The sequence below is a fragment of the Polistes dominula genome, unplaced genomic scaffold, assembly GCF_049000335.1.
Source record: "Polistes dominula isolate Pdom_NZ unplaced genomic scaffold, Pdom_raw_medaka contig_27, whole genome shotgun sequence".
Classification (NCBI taxonomy): domain Eukaryota; kingdom Metazoa; phylum Arthropoda; class Insecta; order Hymenoptera; family Vespidae; genus Polistes; species Polistes dominula.
The window spans coordinates 879612-905353 of NW_028300906.1; the positions used below are offsets into that span (position 1 = coordinate 879612).

The 25742-nt window shown below is 25.8% G+C and overlaps 4 protein-coding genes across 5 annotated transcripts; 2 read left to right on the forward strand and 2 right to left on the reverse strand.

Moving 5' to 3' along the window:
• Positions 1 to 72: 72 nt before the first annotated feature.
• LOC107070275 (uncharacterized) lies at positions 73 to 3548 on the forward strand. The gene has a single exon (XM_015328314.2). The coding sequence runs from the start codon at positions 73 to 75 to the stop codon at positions 1972 to 1974; it is 1902 nt and encodes a 633-aa protein (XP_015183800.2). The 3' UTR covers positions 1975 to 3548.
• P32 (complement C1q binding protein P32) lies at positions 2635 to 5775 on the reverse strand. The gene is made up of 5 exons (XM_015328350.2): positions 5449 to 5775; positions 5200 to 5350; positions 4867 to 5069; positions 4476 to 4564; positions 2635 to 4373 (listed from the first exon to the last, which is right to left on the reverse strand). The coding sequence occupies exons 1-5, from the start codon at positions 5660 to 5662 to the stop codon at positions 4224 to 4226; spliced, it is 807 nt and encodes a 268-aa protein (XP_015183836.1). The 5' UTR covers positions 5663 to 5775; the 3' UTR covers positions 2635 to 4223.
• Positions 5776 to 5960: 185 nt separating this feature from the next.
• On the forward strand, positions 5961 to 12658 carry Sil1 (Sil1 nucleotide exchange factor). Of its 2 annotated transcripts, none has more exons than XM_015328348.2 (4): positions 5961 to 6057; positions 6887 to 7167; positions 7602 to 7864; positions 8035 to 12658. In XM_015328348.2, exons 2-4 carry the CDS (start codon positions 6925 to 6927, stop codon positions 8795 to 8797), a joined length of 1269 nt encoding a protein of 422 aa, XP_015183834.2. In that variant the 5' UTR covers positions 5961 to 6057; positions 6887 to 6924; the 3' UTR covers positions 8798 to 12658. The 2 variants fall into 2 exon arrangements, with proteins under 2 accessions (XP_015183834.2, XP_015183833.2); XM_015328347.2 differs by having other exon boundaries at positions 5964 to 6601.
• Positions 11673 to 24642, reverse strand: Zip99C (Zinc transporter Zip99C). The gene is made up of 6 exons (XM_089179614.1): positions 23912 to 24642; positions 22854 to 23499; positions 15640 to 15750; positions 14701 to 14975; positions 13909 to 14515; positions 11673 to 13496 (listed from the first exon to the last, which is right to left on the reverse strand). Exons 2-6 carry the CDS (start codon positions 23077 to 23079, stop codon positions 13321 to 13323), a joined length of 1395 nt encoding a protein of 464 aa, XP_089035740.1. The 5' UTR covers positions 23080 to 23499; positions 23912 to 24642; the 3' UTR covers positions 11673 to 13320.
• Between the last annotated feature and the right edge of the window lie 1100 nt (positions 24643 to 25742).

The following is a 25742-nucleotide window of genomic DNA, read 5'->3' on the forward strand; positions in this document are numbered from 1 at the left end:
CCAAATCTTCCAACATTGTTGATATCCTATGAACGTAGATCTGGTGGTGGTTCACCTGATCGTCGTATAAGAATGTCACAGCCGACTTTAAACTCAAGTTTCAGCGGGATCAATTTCTTTGGCATGAGCCGTGGTACTCGTTTATCGTATACCAGTTTGAGAGCACCATCGGGTGACAATAGTATTAACGAGGAGGAAAGACTTTCGACACCTAACGTCCATCGGCTTGGTGGTAGTGCTGGGGAGAACATATCATCGGGCGATCATCATGGTTCAAGATTTTCTCAACCAGACATAAGACGTTACACTCTTCGTCAGGATCCAACTAAACGGGAAAGATTATCGCAACCTACTCTTGTATCCGGTGATTATTATCCAATACGAGGACATGGACAACAGAGATTATCGCAACCGTGTTTGTCTACAATCAGAGATTCCGGTATACCAACTATGGTTTTACAATCCCCATCACCACCTCCTATCAAACACAAAAGATTTTCACCAATTTCTGCTGCCAGTCATAGAGATCGTCTATCTCAATTGGATATTGGTGGGAAATATAGAAACTGGAAGGATTTGTCCAACTCTACGGTTAAATTCAATCGCGATAGATTCTCCATACCCGAATTAGAAACTAAAAATGATCTCAAATTGATGGCCGGTACGCCTAAACAAAGATTCAGTCTTGATAGTCAACTGACGCGTAATCAGGATAGTGGAAGATCAAGATTATTACCAATAGCTAGCTCTCCGATTAATGAACATCAACAAAACAAACTCGAAGATATTACCAGCACAGTAAATGCTGGTCCAAATAAACTGAAGACTCCTACACGCGAATGTTTGGAAAGTGTTATTGTAGCTAGCACGACGCCTATCTTACCACCAGGTGAAAGAAAAATACTTGACTCAACTATAGCTTTGAAAGGTATATCTCCAATTTATGTTCCACCAATACCACCTGGAACAATGTCAACGACTACGACGACAACTGCAACTAATTTTACAACAACTGCAACAGTAACCACAATGAAGGGTACTACTGTTTTACCTCCTAGAGAAAGAATGTCTGTACCAGAAATAAGAAATTCTAGCTTACGTCGATTGTTAGATCCACCAACGAGACAAAGACACAGTATAACAGGTAATCTGAGACAATGTTTACTTTCACCTAGCAAAGTCCATGACATAACAAGAAAACCCTACAAATTTTCCATCGAGGAAGCTTTAGAAAAATTAAAGAAAGAAAAGGATAAAGAAAAAGATAAAAATAAAAGCAATAATAAAGAAGATGACAAAGAAAAAGAAAATATCATAACTAACGAGCCAGACTTTGATACAATGCAACCCCCAAAACACATTCAACGTCATTATTCTTATACATATGACATCAAAGATGAAAGTAGTTCAATTGGTAAGATATCAGTGAGTAGTATACCAAAGAAAAAATTTTTAGAGAGTAACTTTGATGAGAACGAACAAGTTATTACAACCGTTATAGAAACTGATGTACCAATTATACTAGGCACTCCTAAATACTTTAAAAAAATGCAAGGTTACTCTAGCGAAACACCAAAATGGATTAGAAAATATTTAGACAGTGACGGACCTAAATTTGGTAAGAAAGGTACCACTGGTACCAACAAGGAGAGCTCCAAATCTAGCAGAAAAGGTAGCAGAAGAAAAAGTTCTTTAGAATCGATAGAAGCTGAAAAAAAACCTGAGAATAAGACTCGATCTAAATCTGTAAGTAGTGGTGAAAGAAGTCCGATGACTAAGAACACAGGTATCAGTCAAGAATTCATGAACAATATTAAAAACACTTACGTTAGAATCGTGCCAACTAACAATACGCAAGAGAACAGATATGAAATAGCTGTAGGGTCTAGTTGGACTCAAGATAATGACAATCGTGGACCATATAGTGGTGTTGGTGGTGATGATACCGATTCGGATGATTCTACCTCTATTTAAATATGCCAAAAATATCATTATTTTTTCCAAATTAAGTCAATTGGCATTAAAATGACTTGACAAAGAATCTCAACATTGTATCGCTTGTATCTCATGGCTACGTTATACATATATATATATATATAATATATTATATATTATATTAAACTGTATATTATATCATATATTGTGTGTCAGGTCTCAGACAATTCTTCGTATATTATTACGTTTTCTGAATGTTGAATTTGTTGAAGAAAAAAATGATACTAGGATACCAAGTGACACTGATCGAATCGGTAGTTTAACTTTTGTTACATTCTTTTTTTCTTTCTTTCTTTCTTTCTTTTATCAAAAAATATTTCTCTCCTTGTTACGATAAAATTATTGAATATTTAAAAAAAAAAAAAAGGGAAAAATTAATAAGTAAAGTATACTACCGTATGTCATTTTTGATTGAATTTTGTACTTAAATCGTATCTTCAACGCATGATTTAATTAAAGGTAATAAAGAAGCATTAATTCACAATGTATGATTTAATTATTGAATAACGAGTCAATATGATATGAATGAAATAAAATAACAAATGTTATCAAACATTGTACATATATCATTGTTTCAAAAATTAAATTATTCTTTAGATACATATATTTATAAAAGTATAGAAGATTATTCATTCTCAATGCTTTTATATATATCTTTATTTCTTTATAATGAATTAAATGACACAATTTATATATGCGCACACATATACATATTATATATTTTTCCTTCCTTTTATATTAATAGAATTGTCATTGTTTTATTGATGCTTCATCATTACAGTCCGTCTTTATTAACGATAAAGATCGAATACAAATGAAATCGATGGTTCCTTGTATTAAGATAGCTGAATTATTTTTTAACTGATACTAGTCATCCTAATGAACAAATCCAATCGTGATTAAATAACTTTGTTTTCTTTTTCTTTTTATTTTATTTTTTTTATCTGAATCGATTACCACAAGATGCTTTTCAATTTGGTATTAGAAATATTTGTGAAATACTATTTATATATTAATTTATATATATATATATATATTATGAATGCCAAATTATATTGAATGTAAATAAAATAATATTTCAGATATATATATATATATATATATATACATATATAAGAGAGATTTAGAAATTTAATTCATTCAATAATTTCTTGTAATATTAACGAAGTTATAAATAATAATCGAATTAATTGTTTTATAGTTATAATTTTATATACATATATATATATATATTTTTTGTTGTTGTTCTTGATATATTATTTGAATAAAATTCAAATTATTGTGTTTCATATATTATTCTCTCGCATTACATTACTTATGTTACGTTAAATATTATTTTATAACAAAATAGGAGAAAAGAAACAAAATGAAGGAAAGAAAGATGTTAGAGCTTTCAAGACTATAAGATAACGTAGATATTAAATGTTGTATAACGTGGAATAATAAATGTTACTGTTGTCAATAAAATATGTTTATTACCTATATAATCTCACTGAATAGAACACAAATTAGAGATGAATAAAAAATAAATGACAATAAATCATTTCATCAAACATGTATGATAATGTAATTGTTAAATCTCGATAAAGTAAAATGTTAGTTGAAATATTTTAATTTATAAAAAGATACGATTACAAAATCTAAATAAAAAAGAAAATATTTCAATAAATTATTATAATTGAATAAATATATATATATATATATATATGAAAAACGTATGACACATATTTAATTATTTGTAAAGATTGGAAAAATAATGTAAGATAAATGGAAAGAAAAATGAAGAGTCTAATGAATTTGGAATTTTTTAAATTCAATCTTTTTAAATTCTATTTCTGTTCAATATTTATGAACATAATAATTAAATCATTTTTAAGATTACATAATCAATATTTTGCCTAGTATATTATTTATACTATAAATTATCAGAGATAGCATTTTTTATTATATTTTGTATATTATTGTTATACTATATAATAATAATTATAATAATATAAGAGAACAATGAAATCAAACTTGGATAAACTATTTTATAAATATTTCAACGAGATGATGCGTTATTTATATTTGCTTGATAAACATGGAAATCTACAAAATAAAAATTGACTTTTTTTTTTTTAACATATACTATTAATGACATTAACAATACTTAAGATCTTAATGTGAAGATTACATTGATCTGTTAAAAAGTAAAAATAATAAAGCAATGAGAGACAGAATGTAGAAACTTATTTTCTAGAGGTAAATTTGGATAGTCCTTCTAATAAACTAACATAAGCCGTGTGTTCATAATTCGTACTAAGTTCGATGATTTGTTCAGCGAATTCGTTAGAAATACCTTTCTCTTCGAGATAATTCATCAAGAGGTCATATAGATACTGCAACAAAAAAAAAGACAAGATTAATAGAATCATATAAATTTGTAAAAGTAAAGTATATATATATATATATTTCAATTCCATAACACAAAGAATACTTACACCATCGATAATTTCACCAGCAACTGCATAAACTTTGTCACTGTGTTCTCCTTCATAGAAAGTTATTTCATCGATACCAAAAATGTCATCTGAAAAATATCAATGAAATATAATATATAACATTTATCTTATTAAAAAAAAAAAAAGAAAAAATAAAAAAAGTAATTAATGCAAATTTGTATACCATTATATAATAATAAGCAGTGTTACATTCTCATTTATATATTTCATAACAAAAATGATTAGAAATAATAAATAATTAATAAGAATGTATTTAATTTTCCAAAGGATAATTATCAAAATGATTATAAGTCGTCATCATTTTGTACTCAACGCTTTGGTTATTTAAAATAACACAATCAAATTCAAATTACTATCAATTAATACTTACTATAACTATCATCAGCACCAGATGCACCTGGTTCATGGTTAAACGAACACGTAAATCCTAAAGTTTGATTTCCTTTTTTAATATCTACGGTAAATGATGGTTTGCTTTTCATTTCACCGATGTCTGCATGATCGCTTTGAGGATCAATTTCGGGTTCGGTAGCGTTGTCTACCGTATGATTTATATTGAAAGAAATGATTATTCTGTTGAAAAGTTAAATCAAATGATTAATATATCAGTATTAAAAAAATGAAGAATTTCAAGTTATCAAATATATAGGATGTATATTCCCTGTTTATATATATCTTATGTTAAATTTAATATTAATCTTACTCTTCGCCTTTATCTTTCTTCTCAAGAGTAACTTCAGCACTGTCTAGTGATACCTTGAAACCATTTAATTCTGTTGGAATTGTTTTCAACTTCTGTGCTTTTTTCTCAGCAACTATTTCTTCTGCTAAGAACTCAACTAATTCTTTCTCGGCTAATAATAAAAATAATAAATATATATATTTTAATTAATGAAAATTATCATACAATAAATAAACTTATATGAATGGAAAAAAGACATTTGTAGTATACCTTTGGTATGAGAATTTCTTTTACTTTCATAACTATAAATTGGAAAATTGTGAACCTTTGGAATACTTAATGATACTATAGCATCGTTTTGCCGGTTGCACATGTTCCACAACGTTCTATATAAATTACTACTCGTTGAACCATTGTTAGTAGTTGAGGATAAAATATTTCTAATCGCAGAACCACGAAGTAAATTTCTTACCACACAATTCATTTTTTTTTTTGATGATTTATTTCTAATCAATTCCAAATCTAAGATTCTTCTAATAAAAATGTGATTCAGGATGAGAAAATAGTAATGGAAAATGGTTGCATCACTATCTACCAACTTAAAGTTAATTTATGAAAGTTTCAAATAAACGTATTTCCGGAATTATAGTTATTTTCATCGGAAATGTAACATCAGGAAAACCCTAGTTACTGGTAACTAAAACCGCCATTTTGCATTGTAGTTCACTTTCGAATCGATAGGTAGCAGTGCTAGTACCTTATACAAAATTCAAATAGATTACGCTTGTCATGAATCTGATTATTCAACAGCCTTCGTAACATTCGATTAATTCGATTATTTCTTTATTCGTTTAAGTTAAATACTTTACCAATAGTGAGGTGAACTTTTATTTTTAAATCTAATAAATCTAAATAAATATTAGCACACATATTGTAAAAAGATTTAATTAAAAAGGTCATACATTAGTATTATATATATATATATAGATATTTGGATGATCGAAGGTCAACATTTATTCAATGTCAAGTTTTTGTATTATAAAATAAGCGACACTAGCGCTACGTAGCGTTGGAAAAAATAACCAAGAGTTTCCAGTAGTTTAAGTTAGGTCAATCTTTAACACCTGTTCAAAACGTGTACACAAATGATATAGAAAATTAGTGGGAATTTAAATTTAATTGTTAAAGTGATTTAAAATATTTTCATATATATATATACATATAATATATTTAAAAGTTAAATTTTTGACGTATTATTAAAAAACACAAATTTTCTTTCAAATTTCTGTTGAATCCATCAAAATGCTTATCGATAAAAATCTTTACACATTTCTCCTTTATTTCTGTTTATTTAATTTCACTTATTCGGAAAAAAACGAAAGTGTTTTTGTACCAACAAATGAATGGCAAATTGTTAAAAAAGGTAATAATAATTACATTATTGATATAAATGTACATATATATATATATGTAATATAATAAAGATATTTCGTAAGGCCACGTCAGTTAAATTGTCGTGATAACAAAAACAAACAACACTGTAACGTATTTTCAAATTCAAATTTTTTGTTTTTTTTTCTATTCTACTTAAATAGATTATTAATGTAATTTAGTAATAATGAGATAAATATATACTATGATAATAATAATAATAATAATAATATATGAAATGAAATAAATAACTAATATGAATAATAATTTGTTAAAGGTTTACCATTACCAAAAGGATTACATATAAGATATAATATGCAAACAGGAATTGTCGAAGCTAAATTAATGGATCAGGAGGAAAAAAAGGAGGATAAAGATTTAAATGATAATAATATTTCAAGAGCTTTAATGTTACATCCTGATGAAGTAATCAAATCCAAAGAAAATGATCCTTTGATAAAAGAAAATGTAGATGATAAAGACATTTCCAATGACATAAGAAGTGTATTGAAAATGAAGAAAAGTCAGACAACTGATAATATATCAATTAATGCAAAAGTAATTATAAATATTTTACTTGGTAACACATTCACGACTGCTGACGTGAATTCACGTCTTTTCAAGTTCTATTCTTGGTTGTCGTTGACGTGATTTACGTCATTTTACATTTTAAAAATTTATTATAATAAATTGTTAATATTTATATTTATATTATTTTATAATTATTATTTTATAATTATTATTTTTTATTATTATTTTTTATTATTATATTATTATTACTTTATTAGTATTTTATATGTATATATATAAAATTTATATTTACATATTTATAAAAATTGTATATATTTAATTATTATATTTAATTACTTAAATATAATAATTAAATATTATATATATTATATTATATTATATTATTTTAATATATATAATATTAAATTTGACCTATTTCTAATGGCGTTATAATATTTGCATTTTGATTTTGATTTTTTTAGGTTTTATTAGGAAAAAATACCTTTAAAGATGAAACTAAATTCATTACGAATTTGCCAACCGAATTATCAACTATGAATAAGGTTATTGAATCGGATAAAAAACTTTTTGATGCATTATTTACCAAATTTGAAATATTTAAAGATACCATGAGTAAATCACTTTTACTAGATGGAGATATTGCAATTATTTTGGAAACTCTTAATGCTTTAGAATATATAATTCATCATATCGACAATGGCTGTTTATTTACTCAAATGGAAGGGTAAATAATATTTTATTTAACTTTATTCTGCTTTTGTTTTTCTTTTTTTCTATTTAATTATTACAAAAATGGACGTTGCTTAAAAGTGTTAAATTTAAATGTAAAAAAAAAAAAACAAAAAAAAAAATAACAAGGAAACTCTCTGTCATTATTTGTAAAAATATTTACAGGTTAACTAAGATTATATTTCCGTGTTTGAACAGTACATATAATACTATCAAAGCTGAAGCTTTAAAGCTTTTAGGAGCTGCCGCTCAATTAAATCCAGAAGTACAAGCTAAAGTATTGGAAAAAGGTTTAATAAAAAAGGTTTTACAATTATTATGGACAAATAAGAATCATTCAGTGAAAACTAGATGTCTTTATGCATTGAGTGCCTTAATAAGAAATTTTCCAGAAGCACAAAAATCATTTCTCGATCATGGAGGTTTACAAATATTTGTTAAAATCTTGATCGAAGACGACAAAGATTTCGAATCGAAAATACGAGTTATGAGACTTGTCAATGATTTGATCATCGAAAGGCAAGATATAGGATATTCTGTTGAAACTGAAGAATATAATGATAATGTAACAAATAAATATGCTATGACTGATTTTAAAAATAGAATAATCATTCATGGATATTGTAAAAATTTAATGGATCTAATGATAAGAATATTTAAGCAAGAGCTTGACGATCCAACTATCATTGAGAATTACGAATTATTAGAAATAATTATTGAAAATATGATTAGAATTAGTAACATATGTAAAAAGGAATTTCACAAGAATCAAAATGAAATTTTAGAAACTATTACTGACTTGGTAGATTTCTATGAAGATTTAAGTAAATATGTTGATAAAGATAGTATCTCGTTAATCAATCAACAAATAATGTTGGTCGAAAGACTTATGGTAATCATCGAGATACCATTGCATGACGAATTGTAAATAATTTCAATCACAAGGACTACTGTATATAAAAAAGAAAAAAAAACAAATCAAATATAATTATGTATTATAAAGAAGAAGTTTTACAAATTCAGGGAAACTAAGAGATTACTATTCTCGTATTAATATTTAATAATGCTGTTGAAAAGCAACATGACGTGCAAAGTATGGAAATTTGATTCTGAAATTTGAAAATCTACCATGTTTTGTATTCTAAAGAAAAAAAAAAAAAAGAGAAAAAAATAATGAACGCAGTAGAGACTGTATAAATAAGGTATCTTTCTATGTGACTGATTATTAATTTATATATTTCGTATAATCTTAATCAAAACAAATTAATTAAAGTAAAAACAATTTATATATATATGTATATATATGTATGTATGTATGTATATATGCAAGTATCGTATTTATTTTCATCGTGTGAAATTTTGTTTATTATATATAATATGTTTTGATTATAGACCAATGCAAATATGAAATATATATATTTACAGGAATATATTAAGTTGCCCAATCAGCTGTGATTTTTGCTGTTTAGTTTTTTTCTTTAAAATTACATGAACTTATTGGGTGATTTAATATTTATATATATATATTAATACATATATATATATATTGTATATATATATATGTATATATATATTATATATTAGATTGTTATATATGTAAATATGCAATATCCAAATGTTAATATATATTCTTTCTATTTATTAAAAAAAGAAAACATTCATATTTGGACATATTTATATCAAATAAATCATATTTTTCCCTATTCGATAAACATTATGCGACATCTTGTTTTAATTTCACTTAAAATCAATGTTTTTTCTTTTTTTTTCAATAAGTCTATTTAGAAATAAAATTAATATTATTTTTTTATACATATATCTATCTATGCATATTTATATATGAGTAAAAGTGTACGTGTAAATAATAATGCATTTTATATAATTTATAAATTATGTAAAATATAGCAGAGGAAAAATATTCGTATTTTTTAACGAATTTATTAAACATCATCAAAGTTACGTTAAAGTAATAATGCACAAATGTTATATTTTTACTGATTGATAAGAGTAATTATTTATTAAATTATTTGTTAGAATTAGTTAACAACTACCTCATTATTATTATTATTATAATTATTATATAGAAATACGACTGATAAAAAATAATATATATTTTATTTACAAATTTTTTAAATAGATTACATTTATAATACGGGTACATATGTGTATATATATATATATAGAAATTGTTGACTAATCGTGTAAATTATTACAACTTTGAAAAATTAGTTACACAGTTACGAGAAATATATTTTGAAAGATTTCTTAACTTTTTTTTTTTTTAGAGTGGGGAAAATAATAACTTATTTTTTACATTTTAAATACAGATAACCCTCCTATAAGACGGGTAGACAGGTTCCTAGAAAATGCCAAGTTTTATGAGACTTTAGTTTTCAGACCATGTAGATGAAAAGAAATACTTTTTCGCAACATTGTATCTTTAATACGGCAAATCTCGCCGCAACTGTAAAAGTACAATGTTGTACAAAGGTTGATTTTTTTTTGGGAAAGGAAACCGTGTTGTAGGAGGATTTACCGTAATTTATGAATCGTGTTATAAGATACCATGTTGTTGTAGGAGGACAAACTCTGCATAAGAATTGTTATTTCATTGAAAATAAATAAGTTACATAAAAAAAGTCACTTTGATGTCAATGGTTTTATAAAATTGAAAACAAATTCATTTGACCAACAACACAATGACTTATTTTTGTTGTTGTTGTTGTTTCTTTTTTTTTCTTTTCACACAAAAATTTATTTATCGCAATATAATAAATGTAAATTTATTGTATTTCTTGTGTGTGTATGTGTGTGTGTGTGCTTTACAATTATAACGCGTTCCATCAATTGGAATGTATATTTTGAAAAATATGTAAAGTTATTTTCAATTGAGCGAAGACCTTTTGTTAAGATTGCAATTGTCATGTGTTTGTCTGATGGAACTGGGTCAAAAGTGTCAGATGGATGCATCAATGACGTTTTTTGCTCACGCATCTTTCTATGAGTTCATCAATGTGTCAACTTTTTTTACTATGTAAATTCTAACAAACTCGTTGACATCATCATCATCATCATCATCATCATCGGTTAATTCCAAATCTAATTGTCTGATAAAATGAACAATTACTTCTACGACATATTTATATATATATTTATTCTTTTTTAGAAATCTAAGTGCACAGATGTGATCATAAATTTTAATCATTTTATTTATACTATAAAACAATATTTTTACCTTTTTTTTTTTTTATGAAAAGTGTATAATTGCTGAGAGATATTAAAATTGTAAATAATTCGTAAGGATAACTGAACTGTATTATTAGAATATAATCAAATTATAATAATATTATTAAAGTTATACGAATGTATAAATAAAATTTGATTAAAATTTGGAACAAAATGTTATGATATAATAATCATTGTGTTTTGGGAAAAGAAGATGTGTGATGAACTATCGTTTTTGTTTGTTTTTGTTTTTTTTTTAAATATAAAAATTAGAATGATATTTATATTTATATATATATTGTAGATATAACGAAAAATCAGGCCTATTATCTATATTTGTGTAATTCTTATTTATTTACTTATCAATAATCAATGATAACACGATCATTATTTTTTTTTTTGAACCCCCTTAATATAATTATTTGTATTTAATTCAAATTCGTTCAGATAATAATCGTTATCTGTGCTTAAATAATCAATTCTCGTTTTGTGTATTCAGTGATAATGAAATTATGCGTCGTACGAGATATACATATATATATATATATATATATATATATATATATATGTATATATAATTTTATAAAATATTACGAATTGAAATTTATTTCTCGAAAGATCGTACATATCTACATTATTAATTTTACATTTCTTTACATAATAATAATAATAATATATATATATATATATTTTTTTTTTGTTTATTTGTTAACTGTTCATTTATTTTAAAATCTCATATTTTCCTCCACTTCATTTTCTTCATCATCGTATAACATTATTTGCAACATTCTCACTTAAATAGACTATAGGTGGTGGTTTTGTTTTAATTTCCTTCAAAGAATATACTTGAATAGAATGGTTTTTTTTTTTTTTTAGGAACTCAAACATTTCTTCTCTTTCTCTCTTTATCTTTCTCTTTTCATTTCCTGATAAGTATATTTATTTAATATTGATTATGAGTGTGTGTGTGTGTGTGCTCTTTTAACATTGAGAAAATTTGGATTTATACATGAACTATAATTTCTTATTTATAAATTTTATAAAATGCCTTTTTTATTTTATTTTATTTTTTTTGTCAAATTTCAATATCAAAGAAGAGAAAGCATAAAGATTACTTACACATCTTTACCTTCTTTTCATAACATGAAATGTCATTCGTCAATATGTTATATATATATATATGTGGTGTGTATCGTATATAATAATAATAATAATAATAATAATAATAATAATAATAATAATTTTAATAATATATCACGGTGCATATAATATAACAGAATTCAATTTGAAAATGAAATCCTTCAGTCAATACAATATATATATATAGAATGATATTAACAACACAAAATAGTCAATGTAATTAAAAATTCATATCAATTAGATTAAATGTTTATAAGATGAAATATTATTAATTTTATTTAGATTACAGAAATATTCTTTTTAATTTGTTCAAGATTATAAAAATAAATGTGTACGCTCTTCTTCTTTTTCTTCTTCTTCTTCTTCGATTATATTATAAAGGATATTTATAACATTAGGTTTTTTTTTTTTTTTTTTTTTTTTTTTGAAATAATTCGTATAAGTAAACACATTCTTTAATTATTTGTAAAGGATCACAGAATCTAAAAAAATAGTCCTCTCCTTTTTCTCGCAGGCTCCTTTAAACTGTATTTTTTTTTTCAATTTCCATTTTCAGATATAATTTTGAGTATACAATAAACTCCTATAACTTTGTAAGGTATAACTTGTATATATATTATATATATATATATATATTTATGTGTGTGTGTGTGTGTGTGTGTATGTATATACTGGAGAGTGTAATATTTTATTATTCTTATATAAGAATATGATCAGTCGTTAAATTAATTTTTCCAGTTGATTATTATTCATTTTTCATCAATGAAAAGATTATCTTAATAGAGTAACAAAATTATTTCAACTTTTTATCGCAACAAATAATCTCTCTCTTCTCTCTCTCTCTCTCTCTCTCTTTCTAGAAGATAGTTTCTTATAATATGTGTATATTTATATATATATAATATATATTTATATTATATATAGACTATTTAATGTGAGAGTGTGCTGCTGCTCTTAAAGAAATTATATTTCAGTAAAGTACCAACATAAAATATGATTGATAAATTTCAAACGCCCTTTTTTTTTTCTCTCTTTTCATTTTATAATTTTGTTGTTGTTGAAATTAATTCATGAGAAATATTTTATTTAATCGCATAAAATTGTTAACATTGCCATTAACGTAGTACCAAATAACAAAGTAACGAGTTGCTTTAAAGATTCCTTTGGACTAGATTCTTTAAGCAGTTCTGGTAAAATTGTAACTAAGCCGATATGGAGGAAACCACCTGCGGTGAATGGTAAAATCCAACTTGTTCTTGCCTCTGTAACAAAAGAAAAAAAAATATCATGATAATATATATAAATTATAATATGCATTTATAATGCAAAGGTTAATTTGATAGATGATTTAAAAGTAATGAATCAGAGATTATCAAGAAAAATAAGTATTTTCCTTATGCAGAAACTTAATTAATCAGGGTCACAAGAGTTATCAATAATGATACGAAATATTGACATATACAATTTATAAATAGTTTATATAATCACATGATAAAGTATGTTTTTCGAACACTTTAAATCTCATTATTTTATTAATCAAGTGTGAAGTCATAAAAAAAATATATATATATAATCTTTAAATAATACTTCCTGTAATTCTTTATAAAACGTATTAAATTATTTACAGAAAAGTACAAGAAATAATATTATTAAAAGAAACGATTGTGAACTTACCAACTTCACCGCCAGAAAAAACAAGAGCAGCCAACGATCCAAAAATGCCACCAGTTGCAGTCAAAAGTTGTGCCTTAGCAGCGTCCCATCTACTGAAACCGCTACGAAGTAAAATAGCAAAATCGCCAACTTCGTGTGGAATTTCATGAACCAAAATTGCAAAGGTTGTTAAAGCACCTAATCTGAAGGACATGAGGAATGATCCTCCTACAGCCAATCCATGAGTAAAATTGTCGATACAGTTTGCCATAAGATTGAGATAGCCTGCTATGTGTTTTGGTTTGGTTTTTTGGGCAACAGCAGCACCGATAACAACAGTTTTTTGAAAGACTTCTTTTGGATTGGATGATACTTGTTTTTTGTCAATGATACATCCATTCAATAATGATGATGATAATGATGATGATGATGATGATGAAAAACCATTGTTTTTTGTAAGTTTGTTCAGACAATCCATAACTTTGTCAGCCGACATACCATCAGATATTATAATACCATTTTTATATTCTGATTTTAAGAAACCATTTGTTTTTGGTTCCTCTGTAATACCATTTTCCTTTTTAGTATATCCATTTTTCAATGATTCCTTTTCTAAAAATGGTTCCATCTAGATAAAAATAAAACAATACCAATTTATTAATTATATATATATATTAATTAATATTATATTTAATTTAATATTATACTAATATAATTTAATATATAATATTATATAATTATGTTATATATATATATATATATATATATATATATGGAAAGATTGTTATCAAAGATTTTAAAAAATAATCGTACCTCCAAAAGTTCATTAGCGACAAAACGTCGAACATAGCCATTCTTTTGTTTCACCCCAATTACATTAATACAATTATTGTTCTCCATTTCTTTTTCTGTTTCAAGATTTTTTTTAATAATCTCCAACTGTTGCTGTTGTTGTTGTTGATCATCGTCAGTTTGTATTTCATCTGGGTCATGATCAAAAGCAAAAATCTTCTCAACGATAACAAAGACCAGAAAACCAGAGAGTACCCAAAGACCACAAGGCATTGACTGTAAATCTGGATTCGCAGCTGAAAAATATAATTTCATTATATAATAATAAATTAAAGAGAAATAAACAAAAAGATAACAGTAGTAGTAGTAGAAGAAGAAGAAGAAGAAGAAGAAGAAGAAGAAAAAGAAAATAGGATAGTTTCAATTGAGTTTATGAGATAGAAAATAATTGATTAAAAAAAATAAGAAAAGAATATTTGTAATAGAATTGAAATAGTAATTCGTGTGTATTATATTTTCTCAGGACAAATCGGGAAGGATTGTCGCTATTGGTCGAGAGAGATGGTTCAATTTATCGGGGCACAGCTGGCGATTCAAATCCGCAACCAACGCATAATAGAGTTCGAAGGCGTTCTACAAAGAGTTCATTCATAAACCCTCTCTTCCTCCGGACGGAAGTTTCTTCTAATAAATATATATATATATATATAAGCCCGAGAGAATATAGTGTGCGTTTTAAATCCCGAGTTGTGATTCCTGCACGTGAAACAACACATGCACGTGTTAACACAATATTTCTAATATACGAAAAACAATCTAATCTTTAAAATTTCATATCTTTTTAATTAATATACAAAAATTTGTATACATAAATCCGACTTCGTTAAATTTCATTGTCAGTCATTTTTAGGATCTTTGGATATTTATTATTATTATTATTATTGTTTCTTTTTGTTTTACCTCTTTTTAAGGAATCATTTTCCCATGCTTCTGGTAAAAGATGTAAGAAAACATCACCCAAAAGACCACCAACAGCAAAACTTAAAAGCAATTTCAATGTTCCTGCATTAGCTGTAAAAAAAAAGAAAAACATTTGAATTAAGTATGTAAAAAAAGTATCGATTAATTTTTTTTCTTTTATAAAAAGGCTATGTATATATGTACAACAGACAGAGACACGTGTCGCGTTGATTAATTATCTCTTAGATAAATTATAGAGAATAAAACGAGACAAAAGAATAAAAAAGAAAAGAAAAAACACAATAGAAACAATTCAGTTGGTTTCAATTAAAACGACGCGTGTTTATATCGGATGATATCATAAAAAGCAATATTTTAAAATAGAAACAACACGGTTAAATGTATATAATAAATGTAGGTAGACTAAATATCTCAAGTGGAAATAACTATACGATCGATCGAGAAACGTATGGCGAATGATGATAAAAAAAGGTCAAAACCTTTAATATTTTTTTTCAACGGAAACTAATTTATCATGAATAATATGATTTTTATTATATGATAGTTTGAGTCGATAAACACACAAAGAAGAGAAGTTTCATTTGATCGATCCACATATAATATTCATTTTTTATTCTTCAATTATACTGTCCATATAAATAATAAATAATTGTTAATAGTTAATAAGATTTAAAAAATTGCAAATATATATAAATAATAATATTATTATATAATATAATATATAATATTATTATTGTAATAATAATATTATAAGTAATAATATTATTATTATAATATAATATAATGTTATTATTGTAATAATAATATTATAAATAATAATATTATTATAATATAATATAATATAATATTATATATAATATTCTAATAATATTATTATAAATAATATTAATTATAAGAATAAAAAAATTAATGGATACTTCAATTCCTCATTATATACATATATTTAATATTATATTTTATATATTATATATTCATATTTTTAACATATGTATTTTAATATAATTATACAATTATATAAATATAAAATAATACATATAATATGTATAAAATATACGTATATTCAATATTTTTATTGTTATGAAATATGTGCATTAGATTTGATGCACATAATGGTCCTCTTTAAATCCGCCATTATGGTGAACGCAAAATAATCTTTTGTCAAACACGTTGACAGTTCGTTTGTCTACCATTATTATTATTTATAAATATTATTTTCTTTTTTATTACAACAAATATTGATTTTCTTTCTTTTTCTTAAAATAAACTACTCAACGTAGAACGAATAATAAGGGAAAAAAGAAAAGACCAAAAAAAAATGTTAAATGATTCATGTAAACTGCAAAAACGAGCCATATTTTGCCATAACTTCTTTTTTGGTTGTAGTTAAAAAAAAAAAAAATAAATGCATTTCATGTGAAGTACATAGACAGAAAAATTGTTAATTATCAATGTCGTTGTCTTTGCATAAGTAATGTTCACAAAACAAATAAATTGTCATCAGCTGATGCAAGTGATCTGATTAATTAATGAATTCTTAATAAAAAAAAAAAAAAAAAAAAAAATAAAGGGAAAAACCGAATAATTATGATATACATGTATTAGGAAAAACCCCAGATTGAGGATGAAATAATGTCTTTTCTCTCTCTCTCTCTCTCTCTCTCTATCTCATCTTTCTAGATACGTGTAAATATTTTATCTCAAACTGTTGCAGAATGATAAACTCAGTAGGCGTATTCAAGATTTTTCTTATTCAGGAAATCAAGAGAAACACAATGTAATAATATCATTAAAAAAAAAACAATTATCTTTTTTTTATTTGAACATAAGTTAGTCATACTGATTAATTTGTTATAATAATGATAATATGTTGTTGGACAACAAAGTAATCGTGTAAAATAATATTACAAAAAAAGAAACAATATATATATATATATATAAAATATAAATAAAATATAAATATATTATATTTAATAAAATATATTAAATATATAAATATAAAATACTTAAATTATTATATTATTATATATTATATTATATATATTATATATAATATATTATGTTCTTATTATAAAATATAATTCTAATTATATAAATATAATAAGAATTTATAATAAGAAATTTGTTTTTATTATAAAAATATAATAAATATAATTTGTTCTTCTGATCACATTTTTATATATATATATATATATGAAAGAAGAAATATATAGAAGAACAAATTATTCTTCATCTATCTTTCTCTTTTATTTTCTTTTTTTAAATGATTACAAATTATCATTCACAACTTTATTCGAGTTAAGTTATTAATATATCATTGCAAAAAAAAAGTTACAATAAATCATTATAAACGAATAATAAAGTTAATCAAGTATGTGTTCTTATATACTTGACGATTTGAATTATTAATAGCAAAAACGTCGATTAGAAAATTTGCATGATACAAGAAGAAAGGGGGGATGGATTTTACTACTACTATAGGAATGTAGAAAATAAAATAATAATCTCGTTATTATTACGTGTCGTCGTTAAGTTCGATCGTAAAATCAATATTACTTTCTAGAAATTCTAACGAGTGTCTGTGTCCTATGTTTGGTCTTCTTTTTAGAATATTCATTTTAGTCAAATGAATATGGCAGACATCATATTATAAATGTAACGTTCAATTCTAATTTTTCTATTCATTCGATCGAATAAAAATAAAAAAGAAAAAGAAAATAAAAAAAAGAAAGGACAATTCGTTTGTTTCAAAATTGTACAAAATTGTACAAAACATGAGCACTTTTTAAAAAATTAAATATTAACTATGTTATCCACACATAAAAAGTTTACATTAAATTAAGCATAAATTATGTACGTGATATCTCTTTTTTTTTTTTTTTTTTTTTTTTAAACAATAGACTTATACCACTTTCAAAATATACGGTCCATATAAAAATATATCGCGTCATAGAAAAATAGTTGTTTTTATATATATATAAATGAAAACACGTTAAAAATAATCTTTGTATCTGTAATTCAGAGTGTGTCTTTTAAGCCACGTGATTGGAAATATGCATTGATTGACCTCGGATAAACTAAAACGTATATAATAGAAGAATAAACTATTGTACAATTTGCAATTCGATAAAAAGTTTAAAGTACGAAAAGATTTATATAAACTTGTTTTTTTTAATGTGCACAAGAGTATGTGTGTTCAACGATAATAAATATGAATTCTTGGGATTTCCATTGATGTGTCTTTTAGTCTCTTTTTAAATAAATTATTATTATTATTATTATTAATGAATATACAATAACGAATAGATAGATATATTATAATGAAGATAATAAAAGTAGGTTAAAGATATTTGTTATGAACTTAAATACGATTCGATTAACATAATCAATATATCCTTTGCTCTGTTAAAAGACATATTTATCAAATCAACAGAGAAAAAAACGTGAGAAAGTTCAAAGTTAATCAAAATGAAGAAAATGTCGTCAAATGAAAAAAAAAAAAAAGAAAATGTTTGTGATAAAATAAAATGTTACAACGAGATTACTTCATGATCTAAGATCAAAGTTCGTATTAACATCCATGGTAAAGCAAATAATAATACTGTATAATTATATCTTTAATTTGTTATCTTACAACTATATACAGTGTTAACATTAGATATACCAAAACTAGTCATTTTGATTGGTCGATTGGGCCATTTTAATTCAAAATATCTACTTCACACATGTAACATTTAATTTCTATAAATAATTAATCATTTTGTTATTTCAAAATGTCTATAAATTACTGTTAAACATTTTTTTTTGTTTCATACACCAGTCATTTTGATTAGTGTGGTGGTAGAAATAGGTATACTAAAAAAAAAAAAATAAACTGGTGGTATATCTAGTGTTAAATAAAAAGAACATAATTGTAAATAAGTAGAAGTTTTTTTTTATGTTGAACAATTAAACAAAGTGATTTTATAATTTGAATTTATAAAATATAACTGACGCAATGATCATGCGATATTAAATGATAATAGTAAGAGTATATTAGTTTCATTTAGAATGCTCGATAAAGTCATGATACTGATATTGTCGTAGTATTAACTTTGTAACTAGCAACGGTAGCAATGAAAGGCGAATGATTAGAGTTGTCGGCTAACCGCATAATTTTAAAAGGTTAACATATATCTGTAATGATACCATCTTTATCTATCTATCTATCTACCTATCTATATATAAGATTATGTTATTCGTCATCACGCAGATCATTATCTTGAAAAAAAGGCGAATAATTATCTAACAAGTTTCAATAAGAAAAAAAAAAAAACCAAAAAGAAAAAAAAGATTCTTCTAATCGTCTCGTTAATAATAATAATAATAATAATAATAATAATAGTAAAGAGAATAAAAAAAAAAATGTAGAACAATATTATAAAATAGAGTTAGTAACACGTGTTAGATTTGAAGAAAAAAAAATAGAAAGAAAGAAAGAAAGAGAGGAAACATTTCATTTTCAATCGTAATTTTGTTTTTTGTCTAATTGCAAATACATTTGCGTCATAGTTAACTGATTGGCGTTGGCAATCTTATCTAAGATAGATAATCAAAAAAATAAAAATAAAATATATATTATTAAAAAACGATATTGTTTCTGACGTGACCGAAAAGAAGGAAAGAAAGAAAGAAAGAAAAGAAAAAAAATACCTTTTTTTTTTATTTAATTAAATTGTTATATTAATTATAAAAATTATTCTCTCGCGATATATGGATGACGATGATTTTTCTCTTTCCACGTACTTTCTCTTATCATTTTGTGTCCCCTCTACTCCCCCCTTCAACCCCCCTCTTCACATCAGACTTGAAATATCATGAAGTTTTTCCCCTTTTTGTAATATTTTTTTTTTTTTTAAAGTTAACATTTCAAACTTGATCAACACTTGAAAAGAAATTTATCGACAAATTTGTATTTGTTCTGGCCATTATTTTGATTGATATGTTCAAAGATTAGTAGATTTTGATTATCTTTTACAATAGATTAAATCAACGAGATTATTATTATAATATATATTTAATTATATAACAATATTAAAATTAAATTGATGTTTTAATCGTAAAAGAAAAAGAATATTTTTCAAAAGTTACAAAAGCTCTTTTAATATTAAAATTAAATTTTATATATATATTTAAATGTTAAAAACTAAAAAAAGATTTATACAGTATATAGCAATATAATAAATTGGCACGAGGATAATACTTTTATGCGTAGTTTATATGGTGAAGTCACATTTCTGAGTATAGATTGTATACAATAATAATTTCTATTGCAAACACTTTCACCAGAAACAAAAAGATTCTGAGAATTGGATCATATCAAAGAAAAAAAAGAAAAATAAATATTCTTAAGTCTAAAGATATTTCTAGTCAAATGTTTTTGTTGCATCTACAAGAAAATTGATGTAACGTGAAAGTATGGTATTACTGTATATAAACTGTTACAAAAGGCAAAGTTATTAGTTATTACGATTCTACAATTCAATTGACTTTATCTGATTATTTTATACAATCTTGTTTTATTTTATTTTATTTTTTTTTTCGTATTACAAAACTACAAATGTTTAAGAGCTTTTTTCTTTTGTTTGAAATATGAAGAAAATTAGCCTAACTAGACTCAAAAGAACTTTGGAAACAAATATGTAATTTGTGTAAATATTACGTGGCATTAAAAAATCATTTCAACGAAGGAAAGTAAATGTTTGTTTGTTTATTTTAATTCGAATCTAATCTCTAAGTGTTATTTTTTTAGTCATCAATTGAAAGTGAAATTCTACAGCAAGAGACTTTGTCATCGACCACAAGAAATTTTTCCTAAAGAATACAAAAAATAAGATTATGCCAGCTAAGCTAACCACCATCGACATCCATCCATCCATCCATCTATCCAGCATGCTTGACCCTAAAAATAGCTTACGTCATATTTCACGAGAGAACAAAGGCGCCCTCTGGTAAGAAACTTCTGTTACAGCTGGGATTCCTCCATTGGACAATAAGTGTGGGAAAAACATTTTTGAAATATTTCAAAATATATTCGAACAATAGAAAATATGAAAAATATCTTTAAATGGTTGTCATTTCTCTACGATCATTGAAAAATGTTCTTAAATAAAAATTTATATTTATTTGCCGAGAAAAAAATTATTACATTTTGACTCGATCAAATTAGAATAATAATATATATATATATAATTTTCTAATAATTAATAATTAATAATAGAATAATTTTCTTTGAATAACAGACGCCATTTATAATTGGCAATGCTAAAGGAACAGTTAATTGTAATATATCAAGCATTCGTGATAAAAATATTTGAAAAGAATAACAACCCTGTTGCAACATTTCAAGAATGATTTCGTCAGCAAATTAACATTGCACATTATGGTGCAGTATCTTAACTGAAACACGATCAACATGTAGACAAAGAAGAACTTTCAAGATCAACTGTTTTTATACCCTAAAAGAAACAATTTACTGATCGGAAATATTCAGCAATTGAATAAAAAACATCCGGTATAAAATGTTATATGAGTTATTGTTTGAAATACTAATGTACTTTAATTAAAATACCTTTTCCTAAATTTGGGCGGGGAAAAAGCGTTCCATTGTCCGTTCAATTATAAATGAATCACTCGAATTATTTATTACGATGGATTTCCAATGACGAGTTACTCACTCTTGCCAAAATCTAACGCCAAAAATATTCTACTAGATGATTCAGAATAATTAACAATAACTTTGAAGCTTGCAACTTTGGGAATTATCGATAAACATATTTTGAAACATCCCTAATCGAATCTAGTCACAAAAATACCCCACCAAACAGTATGCAAAATATTTCACCAATAGCATCACAGTTATTGATCAATAACAATAAAGCGGGAAAATTGAAATAATTCTATGCAAATGGTGGACAAACGAATTGAATGAAAATGTACGCATTTGTTTTTTGGGTTGTTTTTACATAACAAAACAACAATGGAAGTAATTAAAAACTGCATAATGAATTCAACTAACAACACATTAATATTATACACCTATTTATACTCGGTTGACAACAAAAAATCCGTATGAATGTTGTAACCAAGTATAACCGTGGCTACTAAAAAGGAATTCAATAATAATAATAATAATATTAATAATAATAATAAATTACCTCCATTCTTGAGATCAGCTCCTTCTTCAATTGGGATGACCAAAAGTGGTAATATACCAGCAAGCCCAACCATGGTACTGCCAATCATTGAAAAGAACCAAGGATTGTATGCTATGAAGTAGGAATATTCGTTCCAGGAGAACGAAATATCGCCAGAAATCATTTCGAAAAGGAATCCGGTGGTTACATCCTCGGTACAATTTTGAGCGCACGTGTTTACCGCCATTTTTGTTTTGTTTTTCCTTTTTTCTTTAACTATAGCCACCGGTGAGTTTTAATTGTTCTCACTACGGCGTTTGTTAATTTGTATAACTGTTGTTTCTTTCTTCTTTTTTTTGTCTCCCTTTTTTTATTTTTTTTTCTCCAAAAAATATTCTTATTATTTATTATTATAATATTATTATTATTATTATATTATTATTATTATTATAATGATATCACAGTAGGAATTAAAATTCTTTCACCGTATAATAACAAACAACTTCCTCGTGTTATTTCAACATCAATCTTAGTTTGACACTTCGATGAAGAAGAAATCAAATTTACAAAAATTATCTTTTCGTTGTTCTTGTTGTATTAATCTCTTTTAGTTATATAATAGTTTTCGTTTTTTGTTTTATTTTCGTTAGAGTCAGGTAGGATAAGCCTAAAAAAAATAAAAATACCATGGATTTTTGTAAAACATATGACAATTTTTGTTCTCTCTTTTGAATTAAGAGTCCAAACAACAAAATAAAAGAAGAATAAGAATAAGAATAAAAAGAATAAAAAGAAGAAGAAGAAGAAGAAGAAGAAGAAGAAGAAGAAGAAGAAGAAGAAAATGAAAAACAAAAGAGAGAAGACAGAAAGAGTAAGGTTATGTTATATCATAGCATCATCAACACAACCAACCAATCAACCAACAGAATAGGGATACCTAAAAAGAAGGAACCGGAAGTGAATAATGTTAAAAGATAAAGGAAAAAGAAAAGGTAGTTAAATAGAAAAAGTAAGGGTGGTATTTAAAAAAGAAAAAAAGGTTCATCAATGAACACCTAAATATGAAACCCCCCTCGCACCTTTGGAAAACTATGGGAGCACCTTGAGCGAGCCGACTAGCCTACACTGAGGACTCAGTTCGGTCGCTTGGAGCTGAATTCGTTGCCGCGCCTCTTGGCCGGCGTATTTTTCTTCTTGTCACTTTCCTCGTTAAGAGGAAATTAATATTTTGGTAGTCCTTCCCTTCGGTTATTTTACTTCATGACGATGATGATCGAGGTAACCCTAAAATATTGACGATTATCCTCGCGGTAAGTTTTCATATATGCCCGCCTATTCCTCCTCCTCCTCCTCCTCCTTTTCCTCCTCCTCCTCCTCCTTCAACGTTTCCTTCCAAAGTTTTTCTATTTATCTCAAGCAAACGCATAGGACACCACTTTTTCTATCTTTATCTTTCTCTCTTTTTTTATTTATTTTTATTTTTCTTTTTTTCTTTATCGTTTGATACCGAAGATGATAAAATGTCTTTCTTTCTTTTTATTTCGTTGTATTCCTCGAATATATTATTTATTTTCTGTCCCTCTTTCTTTCTTTTCAATAAAATTCAACTTCGTGTTGATCCTTTGAGGAAACACCACACAAAGAAGAATAAGAATTAGAAGAAAAAGATTAAAAGAAAAAAAAAGAAAATGAGTAAGGTTAACAAGAGGTATAATAACACTCGAAAAATATGTTGAATAATCAAACAACACTGCAATTAGACACGACTTAGACTGATCGCATCCCGTATCAAGCGGACCTTTTTATACCATCCGCCATGTTTAGAGCATGTCCCATCAATAGTGGGGAGAACGAGAGAGAGAGAGAAAGAAAAAGAAAATTGAGAAAAGCAACAACGAGACAGAGAGAGAGAGAGAAAGAGAGAAAGTATGAGATGGAACGAGCAAGTATATATATATATATATAAGAAGAAAGGAGAAAGAGATATAAAATGGTGGATAGAAGTAAACGAATGAGTCGAGCGTATGAGTGTGATGTAAGAGGAAAAGAGGGGGAAGTGGGAGGCCAATAAGCGGCGTAAAAGAAAAAGGAGGGAAATAATAGTATAGAGTTTTCTTTTTATGTTTTTTTTTGTTGCTATTCCTACTATAAGTACTACGACCGTTTATGAAAGAAATCGATAGAGTGGCGCTGCTGCCGTTGCAGAACTACTTTGACTGCTACCACTGCTACTCTACTGGTTCTCTACTGTTTTATTGTAGTAGTTGTATGCTTCTGTAATTGCGTACTTCTTCTTCTTGTTATTCTCTTGCCGTTATTGTTTCAGTTTTATTCGGTTATTCTCCTAGTATCGACACATATAGATATGTATATGTATATTTTTGGCACTTAAAAACAAAAAAACTAGTCAAAGAAAAGAAAATTGAAATAATAAAAATGAAAAATATTTAAAAAAAAACCCGCTTTAGCGTACTAAATGAACGCTGTGCGACACGATAATCGCGACTATACGATTACTTTTGTCTTCGTTAACGGACAACCCTAACCGATATCCGATTATATCTTCTTTTCCCATCTTCCTCTTGTTCTCGGATTAATGTCATCACATCCTTCTTACACCACAAATGGTCTGTCTCTTTTATTCGTTCGAATTTATCGGAAGATAAATTTTATCTTACGTTGTTACACTCGAACAACTCCGATAGATAAGATCTTTTTCTTTTTTTAATCGAAGATTTCGAGACAGGCGCAATGGATCCTTAACCATATGAACTATGAAAACAATTCATGATTAATTGTTTCTCTCTCTCTCTCTCTCTTTCTCTCTTTTCTTTCTCTTCTTTCTTTATTCATTTATTTCTTTTTTCGTTGTCGTCGTCGAATGTATTTCTTTCAATAAAGTATTTTCCA

Excerpts from the sequence above, each read along its gene's own strand:
- P32 (XM_015328350.2), bottom strand. The coding sequence starts at position 5,662 with ATGAATTGTGTGGTAAGAAATTTACTTCGTGGTTCTGCGATTAGAAAT. Across the intron at positions 4,565-4,866 it reads TGGTGCTGATGATAGTTATA|ATGACATTTTTGGTATCGAT; the intron begins GTAAGTATTAAT and ends GATATTTTTCAG. Across the intron at positions 4,374-4,475 it reads CTGGTGAAATTATCGATGGT|TATCTATATGACCTCTTGAT; the intron begins GTAAGTATTCTT and ends TTTTTGTTGCAG.
- Zip99C (XM_089179614.1), bottom strand. The coding sequence starts at position 23,079 with ATGGCGGTAAACACGTGCGCTCAAAATTGTACCGAGGATGTAACCACC. Across the intron at positions 15,751-22,853 it reads AGCTGATCTCAAGAATGGAG|CTAATGCAGGAACATTGAAA; the intron begins GTAATTTATTAT and ends TTTTTTTTACAG. Across the intron at positions 14,516-14,700 it reads TCGCTAATGAACTTTTGGAG|ATGGAACCATTTTTAGAAAA; the intron begins GTACGATTATTT and ends ATTTTTATCTAG.
- LOC107070275 (XM_015328314.2), top strand. The coding sequence starts at position 73 with ATGTCACAGCCGACTTTAAACTCAAGTTTCAGCGGGATCAATTTCTTT.
- Sil1 (XM_015328347.2), top strand. The coding sequence starts at position 6,481 with ATGCTTATCGATAAAAATCTTTACACATTTCTCCTTTATTTCTGTTTA. Across the intron at positions 6,602-6,886 it reads ATGGCAAATTGTTAAAAAAG|GTTTACCATTACCAAAAGGA; the intron begins GTAATAATAATT and ends AATTTGTTAAAG. Across the intron at positions 7,168-7,601 it reads ATATATCAATTAATGCAAAA|GTTTTATTAGGAAAAAATAC; the intron begins GTAATTATAAAT and ends TGATTTTTTTAG.